Source organism: Hippocampus bargibanti, linkage group LG07 (genome assembly GCF_051943395.1).
Source record: "Hippocampus bargibanti isolate YZ-2025 linkage group LG07, ASM5194339v1, whole genome shotgun sequence".
NCBI classification, from domain to species: Eukaryota; Metazoa; Chordata; class Actinopteri; order Syngnathiformes; family Syngnathidae; genus Hippocampus; species Hippocampus bargibanti.
The window spans coordinates 27,687,620-27,700,326 of NC_142740.1; the positions used below are offsets into that span (position 1 = coordinate 27,687,620).

Consider the following 12,707-nt stretch of genomic DNA (forward strand, 5'->3'; position numbering starts at 1 on the left):
AGAGGAGCACCCCTGTGGCCCCACTGATTGTTCCTACATTCCTGACTAACGATTGGCATGATTGCCCCACTCCCTTCGGTATCACCTCATCAGCATTACTAATATTGCCCAACTATTGTTGCCTAAGCAGGCTGTTGTATGAACGATCCAAATTGAACCTCTCCTCATCAGACCGGTTTAAAGAAGGATTTTGTTGTTTTATAAGAATCGCTTCTTTTACCCCCCTTTCAAAGCATCTATGTTCTTTCGCTAAGATTTTAACCTCATTGTCGTCAAATGAGTGGTTGCTAGCTTTTAGGTGCAAATGTACTGCCGATTGAGGCCCACTAGTATTATCCCTGCGATGTTGATAAAGTCTTTTTTTGAGAATTTGTTGAGTCTCCCCAATGTACTGCTCTTTACAATTTTCATTCTTACAATGTATGGAATAAACGACATTACTTTGTTTTTCATTTGGTAGCCTATCTTTTGGATGCACTAATTTTTGCCTTAACGTGTTTATCGGTTTGAAATAAGTAGGAATTTTATGTTGCCAAAGGACTCTTTGTAATTTTTCAGAAACTCCTGCAATGTACGGTACTGCTACTCCTCTCCTTTTTGTATCTTGAGAATTATTGGTTTCGTTCGCTATTCTTTCTTTCTGACATTTGTTGAATGACCACTGAGGGTAGCCACAGTTAGTGAGTGCTCTCCTGATATGTTTTGACTCCTTTTCTCTACCTTCAGTGCTAGTTGGTATTAGTTTAGCCCTATGCTGGAGGGTTCTGATAACTCCTAGTTTATGTTGTAAAGGGTGGTTAGAGTCAAAAAGTAAGTATTGGTCAGTGTGCGTAGCCTTCCTAAAGACTTCTGTTTTTAGCGCTCTGTCCTCTTTTATAATTACTTTACAATCCAAGAAGGCTAGTTGGTTCTCTTGAATGTCCTCACGAGTAAATTTAATGTTGAAGTCTACAGAGTTGAGGTGATCCGTGAAGGATTGAATTTCTTGTTTCTTAATTATGACAAAAGTATCGTCCACATATCTAAACCAGTGTCTAGGAAAGTACTTATAAAAGAGGACAGAGCGGGGCTATCGGTGTGTTTAGTGACACCTCGGCACACGTAGCTGAGATTCCTATAGACCAAGCTGCACTAGACTCGTTCTGTTGGTGCAATTTCTTTTGTACATCCTTCCATGTATGTTACCATATCAAGGGGCATCCTAGATAAACTGTCTGCATCAACATTTTCCTTACCAGGACGATATTTAACAGTAAAATTAAAATCAGAAAGTTCTGCGACCCACCTACACCCAGTTGCATTTAACTTACCAGTCGACAGTACATTAGTGAGTGGATTATTGTCACTAAACACAGTGAAGAATACCTGCCACACCGACGCCGAATGATCGTACCGGGAGTCCTTTTAACTGTCACTGATCCGTTGGTCGCCAACCAGAACGTGGCAGTCTGCCACTGATTGGGACGACCAGCACCTGTGCAGGTGCAGGCGGGGCCGACAGCGCCACCCGTTGGTCGCCAACCAGATCGTGACAAAATTATTGTTTGTGTGAAAAAGTTGCTTGACATATATGCTACCCAAGTCAATCCATCTCGACAGAAACAGTGATTTGTTTTTGTACAAAATATGACAGTTATTGCAGATCATACATGAATGCGGAGAGAAAGAATGGTTATACATCAGGCACCATGCTAACAAAACTTGTTTATGGAACTTTGATAGGTTAACAGGCAATTTTTCAACCTCGTAATTACATTTCAGCAAGAAAGACAGACCACCAAGTCAGGATTTTTCGCCGTCGTAGCGGTAGCCACACGCGCCAGCGTTCACTCAACCCGGAAGTCACTCAAATAGATAGAAAGCTGGCTAAAAAAATAGACCAAAAAAGTCAAAACTTTCCAAGTGAGACTGATATCCACCCATTATTATTATTATTATTATTATTAACTAGTGACCGAGCTAGCTAGCGACCAAGCTATCTAGCTATCTATTAACTGTCCAGCTGGCTCGCTAGCTATCTAGCTAGCTATCCTTTAGCTATCTAGCTGGCTGGGTAGTTATCTATTAGCGACTGTATCCTGTGATTGTAAAGTGACCTTGAGAGCTTTGAAAGGTGCTTAGAAATGAAATGTATTATTATTACTGTATCTATTAGCTAGCTGAAGCTATGAAATGTATTCTTCTTCTTATTATTATTATTATCTTGTTCCTTCACATAAGCGTGGACATTGGTGTCTCTCTCAGCACGTTGCGATTTGAGCAAAGGGGAAAGACCAGAGGCCCCTCCCCCGTCGCCAGTTGTCACATCTCCTCCGGTAGTCGCCACGCCCCCCGCGGCGGAGGATGACGCCATCCTGGATGCGGAAGTGGAGCAGTTTTACGGGGAGAGTACACACCCTCCCCGAGGCGACGTCTCGAACCGCCGACCCTTCGCGGGCGCGACGACGACAAACCGGAGGAACCGCAAGACCAAGCGCCTCCACAACACCCAGACGAGGACGTCGCCGGGAAGGCCGGAGGACTTAAAACCGCTTTGGGGATGGCGAATCAGAACAGGGCAACAATCTGAACCAAAACCAGAAGATGAGCGACATCTCCAACACCAAATCTCCACCAGAACAAAGAACCAGAATGCTAAGCTACCTAGATAGGTATCTATTTGCTATCCAGTTACTATCTAACTAGCTAGCTAGCTATCAATTAGTTATCTATTAGCTAGCTAGCTAGCTAGCTTTCTATCTACTTGAGTTACTTCCGGGTTGAGTGAATGCAGGTGCGTGTGGCTGCCGCTGCTCACCCACAGAAAACTGATCCTGTGACTGTAAACTGACCTTGAGAGTTTTGAAAGCCTGGCTACCTTGCTGGCTATGTAGCTGGCTACATAGCTAGCTATCTATTTGCTATCTATTCGCTGTCAAACGAGCTAGCTATCTATGAGTTATCTATTAGCTAGCTAGCTAACTTTCAATCGATTTGAGTTACTTCCGAGTTGAGTGAACGCTGGTGCGTGGGGCTGCCGCTGCTTACCCACAGAAAACTGATCCTGTGACTATAAACTGACCTTGAGAGTTTTGAAAGCCTGGCTACCTTGCTGGCTACCTAGCTAGCTAGTTATTTGCTAACTCTTCGATATCTAACTAGCTAGCTATCTATGAGTTATCTATTAGCTAGCTAGCTGACTTTTGATCTATTTGAGTCACGTCCCGGTTGAGTGAACACTGGTGCATGTGGCTGCCGCTGCTCACCCACAGAAAACTGATCCTGTAACTGTAAACTGACCTTGAGAGTTTTGAAAGCCTGGCTACCTTGCTGGTTATGTAGCTGGCTGCCTAGCTAGCTATCTATTTGCTATCTAACTAGCTAGCTGTCTATGAGTTATCTATTAGGTAGCTAGCTAACATTTGATCTATTTGAGTTACTTCCTGGGTGAGTGAACGCTGGTGCGTGTGGCTGCCGCATTCACTTTGAACAAAAACAACAAATTCTAACCCCAAAGGCCCCCGTGCAAGTGAAAAACGTTGCTTCTTTGCAATTCAAAATGGCCACCGCGATTGAACATCCTTTGTGTCAAATGGAAAGGTCTGCGCTGTTTGGCCAGCAGCCGCCGCTTTCTTAAACACGTCGACGGGAAGCTGAGTTGAGCGACTGTGGCGGTGACTGTGGCGGCGGCGGCACTGTGGTTCTTCACGCAAAGTATCCCCACAGGAAGACGTTGACGGTGAGCAGTAGCAAAGCGTTGAGGTTGCAAACGTTCCTCCACAACGGCGACTCCTTCAGGGAGTTGAGCTGAGCGCCGCAGGCCAGGGGGAGCCTTCGGGAGGCGCCGCTCAGCCCACACACACGCAGCGCCGCCCGGCGCCAGGGGCGGCGCGTCGGGCGCTCCGCAGTCTCCGGAGGCTCCGGCTTGGGGGCGTCGGGGGGCGCCGGCCCGGTCGTCAGGTCCTCGCGCGGCGACTGGCTGTGTCTCGTCCACCACGTCAATCGGTGCAACTGACGCCAACGACAACAGCGCTAACTTGATTCAAAGACAAACGGCTGGACGGGACTCACGTGCTCGGACGGGACTCACGTGCTCGGACGGGATGGGAGGCGTGGCCAAGCTGACGGCGACCATCACCAGGCCGCTGAAGGCCATCAGCAGGATGGCAAAGTGGAGGTAGTGCACCTGGGTCAGCAAAGAGGGCCGCCGATCCGGCTGGCCGCACGCCGGGACCTCGTGGGAGAACTCCAGAACCATCCGGACCAGGCCCGCCGCCAGACCCGCCATCAGGCCCCAGAAGGCACCCTGGCGCGGAGGCGGCGCAATAACAAGCCGTACGAAGAGACAGACGGGCAATCGGACAGACCTGCTCGGTGGTACGCGGCCAGAAGATGGCCAGGACGAAGAGGGCGGTGATGGGCGGAGCCAGAAAGCTGACCACCGATTGGCCGTATTCAAACAGCTTGCCGCTATTGGCCGATTGGATGATGGGGATCCACAGGATGCTGACGACCGCCAGCGCCAGTACAAAGACCCTGTGGGGGCGGTGGGGAGGGGGTCAGGGAGGGGTCAAAGGCGCCAGTGCGCGGACCAGCGGCACCTGCCCACGATCAGCAGCTCCAACTCGGAGGCGGCCGGACGGGCTCGCCGGTAGAGGTCCAACGTGAAGATGGTGGCGCTACTGTTGAAAATGGACGTCAGCGACGACAGCAGGCTGGCGAACATCACGGCCAGCATCAGGCCGCGGACGCCTGCGCGCAACCCCGGCGTGGTCAACATGGCGCCCAGGGAAGGTGGCGGAGGGGTGGCAGGTACTCACCGACTGGCATGAGCTCCACAACCAGTTTGGGGTACGCAATGTTGGAGCAACCCACCGACGTTCCGCACGCCCGCTGACATTCGTCCGGATCCACGCAAGCCACCTCGTCTTCACACGCAAAAACCAAGAGTCAGCGCACACGCGTGCTCAGGTGTGCGTTTAAGGGCCGGGGTCAGGGTGTTGGGGGGGGGGGGGGTCCCACCGGGGAAGAGAGCTCTGCTGATCATTCCTGGCATGACGACGAAGAACAAGGGCAGGATTTTCAGGTAGCCTCCAAAGACGCTTCCTCCTTTGGCGTGACTCAGCGAACGTGCCGCCAGCGACCTCTGAACTATCACCTGCGCACACACACGGAGGAAGGAAGAGGGCGGTGGGGGTAAAACTCCATCACTGGTGTCCAAGTCAAGGCCCGGGGGCCAAATCTGTCCCACCATGTCATTTGATTCGGCCCACAAAAGCTTTGGACACCATTTCTTTTCACCCATCCTCCTTGACAGACTTTCCTCCATAGGGATCACGCCTCTACGCTGGTTCCACTCTTATCTCTCTGACCGCCCTCAGTTCATCCAAATGAACTCCTTCACTTCACAGTCCCCTCCTGTATCTTCTGGTGTGCCCCAAGGCTCTGTCCTGGGACCGCTCCTCTTTATCACCTACCTTCTTTCCCATTGGCAATATTCTTGGCAAATTTGGTATCCAATTTCATTGCTGAGCGGATGACACCCAGCTCTATCTCGCCAGCAAATCCGACTCCTCTCTTCCACCTTCTTCCCTTTGGTACCAAATCCACCTTGAGCAAAGCTAACAGTTTCTCTCTCACTTATTGACAAATGGACCGTTTCTCCCTCCCATTAGGTCAAAAGCTTTGGTGTCATCCTTGACAGCACACTATCTTTCCACTCCCATATAAATAACTTAACCCGGTCTGCGTACTTGCACCTACGCAATCTCAATGGTCTTGGCCCGTCTCTCACTCCTCACACCACTGCTATCCTCGTTCATAGTCTTGCCACCTCCCGGATAGACTATTGCGATTCACTTCTCCTTGGTGTCCCTCAGAAACTTCTCCACAAACTTCAAGTGGTCCAGAGTTCTTCAGCCCGGATCATCATCAGAACCTCATCCTTTCACCGCATCACCCCCGTCCTCCAAGAGCTCCACTGGCTCCCGCTCAAATATAGAATCAACTTGAAAATTCTTCTTTCTACGTTTCGCGCTATCCATAACCTTGCCCCCATACCTATCTGACCTTCTTCAAATTTCTATTCCGTCTCGTTCCCTCAGATCCTCTTCCTCCCTCCACCTCTATGTATCCCCCCTGCCGGTCTCAGCACGATGGGGGACAGAGCTTTCAGCTGGTCTGCCCCCAAACTCTGGAAGTCAATTCCTCCCAACATTTGTAACACGGATTCTCTTCCCTCCTTCAAATACCATCTCAAAAGCCACCGATTTAAAAGGGCATTTTCTGTGTAGCTCTCTTTCTTGTTTCTATTTAGGATTGTATTTTATTTATTGTACTCTATTTGGGATTGTATTTTATTTATAATAGTACCTATGCTGTGACTGTAAAGTGTCCTTGAGAGATTTGAAAGGCGCTTCAAATCCTCTTCTTTTCCTTTCGGCTTTTCCCTTAAAATGTATTATTCGGACCACATCAGACCGGGCTGGACGTCGTGAGGAGATGGGGGAAAAGTTTGCCGGCGCCGCTAGGCTAAGGTAGCGCCCGTGAGCATAAAATGACTTCCCGTCACCCATTGCGCCTGAGGCGCCGTCTGACCTGGTCGGTGCACCACACCCAGGTGGCGATGATGCTGAGTCCAAAGATGAGGCCCGGCCAGGGCAGGTCCGAGGTCACGGGGTCACGCAACATGTGGAAGGCGTCGGCGCGCGGGAGGTGACACGTGGTGTTGGCCACCGTCACCGTGGGAACCGACGTCATGTAAAGTTGCGCCAGGCCCTCGTACCAGCCCACTTTGGCCAACGCTGCGAAAGAGAAAAAAGCCTCCGTTTCTGGTTGGGGGGTGAGGGGGGTCCGACTTTGGTTCGCTTACCGATGAACATGAGGGTGAAGGCCCCTCCCACCATGATGACCGTTTGGAAGGCGTCCGTGTAGATGACCGCCGACAGACCTCCTGCACGCGGCGAGCACATCACGTCGCGGGACGCCGGACTGGACCGGGGGACGAGCCCACGGGGCGCCTGTGTCTCGCCCGGCCGGGTGTGCGTGTGTGTTGCGTGTGCGTACCTGTCATGGTATACAGACAGGTGACCAGGAGCAGAATGGCCACGGACACGTACAGGTTCCAGCCAAAGGTCACTTTGATGAAGAGCGCGCCGGAGAAAAGGTCCGTCTGCAACCCAAACGCCGCAAACTTGGAACGGGTGAGTTTCAAAGCGGGCGGGGGGCGTACCGAGACTTTGGTGAAGATGTATAGGACCAAGGACAGGACGGACATGTACATCTGGATCCTGCGTCCCCCGAAGCGCTTGGCCAGGTATTCGGGCATGGTCACCACGCCGGCCGCCACGTAAACCGGGATGAAGATCCAGCCCAGAGCCACCAGCACCCAGGCCGCCTACATGCAAGTGGGGAGGAGCTTGATGGCCCGATTGAGAAAGTGGGTGTCCACCTGGGTGTCCACCTGGGTGTTCACCTGGGTGTCCACCTTTTCCCATGTTTTCTTTTTACGTTCAACTCGAAGCCGCCCACGGCGATGCCGCCCGCCGCTGCCGTTCCCGCCAAGCCCACAAAGGAGCCGCTTCCGACGTTGCTGGACATCAGAGACGCTCCGATCTGAAAGGCGACGGACGGACGGAACGGATGACGGGATGAACGGACGGGCACAAAAACCAACAAGGCCAGGCGCGACTCACGGGCCACCAGGTGACGGATCGTCCAGCCAGGAAGTATCCGCTCACCGTGCCGCTCTTGGCCTTGGCGGACGCCTGAGGACACGCAGGGCCGGTGATGTTAGAGACCGTCCACCAGAGCAAACCAAAGACCAGAGAAGACCGCCCTGGCCCAGACACAAGTGGCCTATACGGGCGACGGCGATCCGATTTGAAAAGGCAATCGTCCAATGACCCTAATCGTCCGAAGACCCTCACCAGGTGGGGGATTTGATTCGTTGACCTTTTTTAAGGTCTTTTTTAAGAACTGTACATTAGCATAGGAGTCATTGACTCAAGGAGACCCCCCAATTTTATTCATTTTTAAAAAATGGCGACAATACTCCCCCCCCACCCCCAATGTGGCTCCCTTAGCAAAAACTTTGGACCCCCCTGATGTACACAAACCGCTGGCAGTGTTCAGGTACAGACCCAGATTCCGACGGCCATGACCAGGAGCAGGTAGACCACCACCACCACGATGTCGGCGGTCTCCATGGCGGCGGAGGTGGGGGTGGGAGGCGTTGCCGCGGTGACACCAGGGATGCTCTCTGCAAGAGTCGTCGTCAAAACCATAAAAAGACAAATCTAAACATGGACTTTGGAGAGACATCAATGGATTGAAAGGGTCGCTGAGGTCGCCGCTTCCAACAACACACACACACACAACCACACACACACACACACACACACACAAACACACATTCCACCTTACTAGCGTTTGGACTTCGGAACCAGAATGCATTATAAAACAATAAACATCAGAAAAAGACAAAACGTCCATTAAAAACAAGTGAAGGAATAAGCTGAACAAGAAATAAGAAGCCTATGCCAGCTGTCAGAAGGCAGGGGACACCCTGAACCGCTTGCCAGTCAATCACACAGAGACCAACAAACAACCATCTGCTCTCTCACATGAACACCACGGAACAATTTGGGTGTTCACTCAGCCTGTCATGCATGTTTTTGGAATGAGGGGGGAAACCGGAGGACCCGGAGTAAAGCCACGTGGGCCCCCACAGGGAGGCCGGAGTGGGATTTGAACTCACGACCGCTGAACTGTGAAGTCAGCGGTCTAACCACTTGACCTCCATTTGCTTTGGCGGGCCCAATAAAATGAGGTGGTGGGCCACATTTGGCCCCCGGGCCTTGACTTTGATACCTGTGACTTTAAGGAAACAAGATGAAATACAGTGATACCTTGGCTTACGATCGCTTTAGCTAACGAACTTTTCATCTCACATTAGATTCACGAGCATATAATCTTGGCTAACGAACCAAACCACACGGCGTCACAGTGGCTAGCAAACTACAGTAAAGTCTCGTTATATCGATATTCAAGGGAGTCCGAAAAATATCGATATAACCGGGACTATCGATATATCCGACCCTGTTTGCATGTAATTTTCTCCGTGCGTGCATAGAAATAGTATCGATATAACCAGGACTATCGATATATCCGATATCGATATAACGAGACTTTACTGTAGTTTTAATCCCCCACTTTCTTTGAGTGCGAATGTGGATTGTTATCGAGTGGAGTACTTTTGCTATTATGGGAGCGGAAAAAAGTGAGGGTATTATCGCCCAGAAAGCACAGCAACTTCACTCGGATATCAGCATGAGGCAACGACATCAACGACCATTACAAAGGTCAATAAACCCACTTTGTTGTACAGTACAGTTTATTTCTTTCATTACAATAAAATAGCACATTTATTATACATCAAATTATGTCTATTTTGTGTAATTTTAAGACCTATTTGGTAAAAAATGATGTTTTATGGGGACCTGGGAATGGATTATTCTCATTTTAATGGATTCTTATGGGAAATAAATGTTTGGCAGACAAACATTTGGCCTTACACACACTGTCTGGGAAGCAATTAAGTTTGTAAGCTCAGCTATCAGTGAATTTCTCCTTTTTTTCCTCATTTCATTGTTGCATCAACAAAAAAGAAATCAGAGACTGCAGAAGATCAAGCCAAAAGTTTTTGTGCGGCGATGCAAGCGTGCATGTGCACAGGATTTGGCACGGCGGCAGGAATGTCGCGGCCGCTGGCGGTTCCACCCGGACCCCCAAAAACGCCAGGAGAGAGCGCCTACTGACCTTCCGTGACGACAGACATGCTGCAGCAGCGCTCCTCGCCGTCTCCTCGCCGTGGTTGTCTTCTCGTTGTGGTCGTCTTTGTCTTAGCAATTGCAACCAGGAGACTTTTCTGATACCGGTGACATCACTTGCCACACCTGTGCATGCTCAACAAGTCACAGCAAAGAACCGTTCGCTATCAAGCAAAGAAAAAGGGACTTTGTCATCATGTTACTTGATGATTTATGACTTTACAACTTGGCTCCTTGACGGGAGGAAACATTTGAACAAAAGTTGGGTGGCTTCTCAGAGTTTGAGCGGTTCAACCAGTCGCCAGCCTTCCGTCTTGGACACTTTACCGAAGAAGGCCAGTAGGCCCAGAGCCAAACACGCCGAGGTGCCTGTGGCCACGCTGTGGGCTGCCCGCGCGCACACACACACACACGCACAAACACACATTCCTGTTTCAATGGTTTTGTGAGGTCCGCATAATTCCGGATAAAGTGAGGACAACCGTTGCTGATAAGTTTAGAGAAGAACTAGTGTTCCATTTGAAGAGGAAATGTCAGCCCATTTCCCACTTCAACTTCTTTCAAAACAAAGCAATAAAAAGTGGACTTGAAACAGAAATAACAGCAGGAGTGAGGTTTCTGAATGGCTGAATTCAAAGTCCTCACCCCTGGAGTGAATTTGGTTAAAACATCATTTTACTTTTTGTGGTATAAACTTTTTCCTCTCATAACCACACACACACACACACACACACACACACACACACACACACACACACACACACACACACACACACACACACACACACACACACACACACACGCACACACACACACATACACACACAGTGAGTGAAAAGTGGGTGTATCCTGTTGGGGTAATTCGCTATACGAACATCTTTAAACATCTCTTTCTAATCTTTGTTCACGTTTTGGACGTCATATCCTGCCTTCTTTTACATGATGTCACATCCTATTGTGTCGCCCCCTGTCCATCATATAAATGCTCTCCCAGTCCGTGTCTCTCTCTCTCCACGTTTCTTCCAGGGGCTTCCTGCTGACAATCCTCTGAAGCCCTCATTTTATTATTGGTGCCTTCGAGTGTTTCTTCCAGGGGACGAAGCCCTCTTTTTCCTTCGAGTGTGTTCGACGGGGGCCGCCTTCCCTTCTTGGTGTCCGTCGCTCAGTATTGCCTTCATGGGTGAGTGGCGCCGCTAGCATGCAGCTATGTTGAATGAATGGATTGATAAGAATTTTTTTCGGCCAAATGAATTCTAATTACGTTTGATCTGCGTATCCGAGGCTAGTAATACGAATTACATTGGTCAAGGCGGATCATTCTAATTCGAGCTTATACATGGAGTTTCCGCGTGTGATGCGCTAATGCCGATTCGGGTTACGACGTCTGCTGCCGCACGCCGGGCTAACCAAGTCAGTTATAAGATCCAGGATTTCCGTGCGAGGGCCTTTTAGGAACTTGTTCCGATTAGGACGATTAAGTGTTATTTTTTTGTTTGATTGCAGCTGCAATAGATCGTGGATTTTCTGTAACATTAATGCATTCATCAACATTAGCGCATAATCAGCATTGCTAGCCATTGCTACGGGGCTTCCGAGGGAGTTTCATTGTCCAGGGGACAGTTCGTGGGCAGGGGGGGGTCGGCTGAGGGCGGGGTGTCCTTTTGTGTGTCCCTTGTGTGTGTGCATGTGTGCATGCATTGTGTGTGTGTGTGTATGTGCGCGCGTTGCTTCTGCTGAGACGTTGACACAGTGGGGTGGGGACGCCTCGAAACGATCAACATGATGGAGTTGGAACCCGTTTTTGGGGACACCTGGAAAAAATGTTTTCAAGATTCACAGACACATTCTAGGATCGGCAAATTGATTCGTTCGCCGAATGGGTAAATAAACGGAAAGAAAAGGAATAAGGCGGCTGTGTTAACATTCCCATGAAAGTTTGTGCCCTCCAAGAAATGCAAACTCACTAACCACTAACACTTACTAACCAACTAACATCTAACAATGATTTACTGCCATTTCTGTGAGAGAATGCATTGGAGAGCCTAAACGATGAGACAGACTTTGATAGGGAAAGAAACGCCCAGAAAGTGTGATGTGTAGAATGAAACCATCCTGTCGACATGTGACCTGGCACAAGTCTTCTTTTGTTCCCCACAGGACGGAGCTGCGGTCTGAAGGGAATGACGTGGACCACACCAACGTGGGATGGACTGGTTGCGGAGCTGCTAGCCGTCTTAGAAGCCACAAGCTTCATCTGGATTCGCGAGGACATCGTTCGTCAAGAAGATTCCCGATGCACGTCACTGGAGCCGACAGATCACATCCTCTTTCCCAGTCACCAGCTCATCCGTATCACACCCTGGGGCCTGCTTGCGACAAATGCTACAAACAATTTCGTTCCCCCTCATCGTCCTGGTGATCACCATCCAGGATGCCGTGAAGATTTGACTGTTGTAGCGAATAACATGACTTTAATTTGAGATTGTTTCCATTGTGATTGTTTTATTTTGTGATTTTCCACCGATGTTAGATATGTTCGACAGGGGAAATATGTTGGGGTAATTCGCTATACGAACATCTTTAAACATCTCTTTCTAATCTTTGTTTACATTTTGGACTTCCTGATACGTCATATCCTGCCTTCCTTTACATGATATAACATCCTAATATGTCACCCATCTTATAAATTCTCTTCCAGCGGTCTTTTGCGCTATCCTCCTCGCCTCCTCCTCGCCGACACCGCGATGCCCCTGCTGTCTACAAGATTAAACTAATTTATTCTGTCCAACACCTGGCTTCCAGCTGACGTCTTACGTTACATCTTGGCGTGACGTCACGAACTGGGGGCGGGACTTTCTGAAAATGCCAGGAATAGGCATTTACCCCACCAGGGTAGGC

The 12,707-nt window shown here is 49.7% G+C and overlaps 1 protein-coding gene across 3 annotated transcripts; it reads right to left on the reverse strand.

The window, feature by feature from the left end:
* Positions 1-1,067: 1,067 nt before the first annotated feature.
* On the reverse strand, positions 1,068-10,249 carry slc5a9 (solute carrier family 5 member 9). Of its 3 annotated transcripts, none has more exons than XM_089000134.1 (14): positions 9,799-10,249; positions 8,121-8,239; positions 7,674-7,745; positions 7,489-7,593; positions 7,217-7,375; positions 7,045-7,150; positions 6,851-6,931; positions 6,577-6,782; positions 5,002-5,137; positions 4,800-4,907; positions 4,581-4,731; positions 4,347-4,515; positions 4,070-4,285; positions 1,068-3,990 (listed from the first exon to the last, which is right to left on the reverse strand). In XM_089000134.1, the coding sequence occupies exons 1-14, from the start codon at positions 9,815-9,817 to the stop codon at positions 3,685-3,687; spliced, it is 1,953 nt and encodes a 650-aa protein (XP_088856260.1). In that variant the 5' UTR covers positions 9,818-10,249; the 3' UTR covers positions 1,068-3,684. The 3 variants fall into 3 exon arrangements, with proteins under 3 accessions (XP_088856260.1, XP_088856258.1, XP_088856259.1); XM_089000132.1 differs by having other exon boundaries at positions 7,045-7,171; positions 7,211-7,375; XM_089000133.1 differs by having other exon boundaries at positions 7,211-7,375; positions 9,799-10,248.
* Between the last annotated feature and the right edge of the window lie 2,458 nt (positions 10,250-12,707).

Bases quoted from the DNA above. Each gene is read 5' to 3' on its own strand.
- slc5a9 (XM_089000132.1), bottom strand. The intron at 7,594-7,673 runs GTGAGTCGCGCC...GTCGCCTTTCAG, and splicing joins GATCCGTCACCTGGTGGCCC to ATCGGAGCGTCTCTGATGTC. The intron at 5,138-6,576 runs GTCAGACGGCGC...GTGTGTGCGCAG, and splicing joins GGGTGTGGTGCACCGACCAG to GTGATAGTTCAGAGGTCGCT.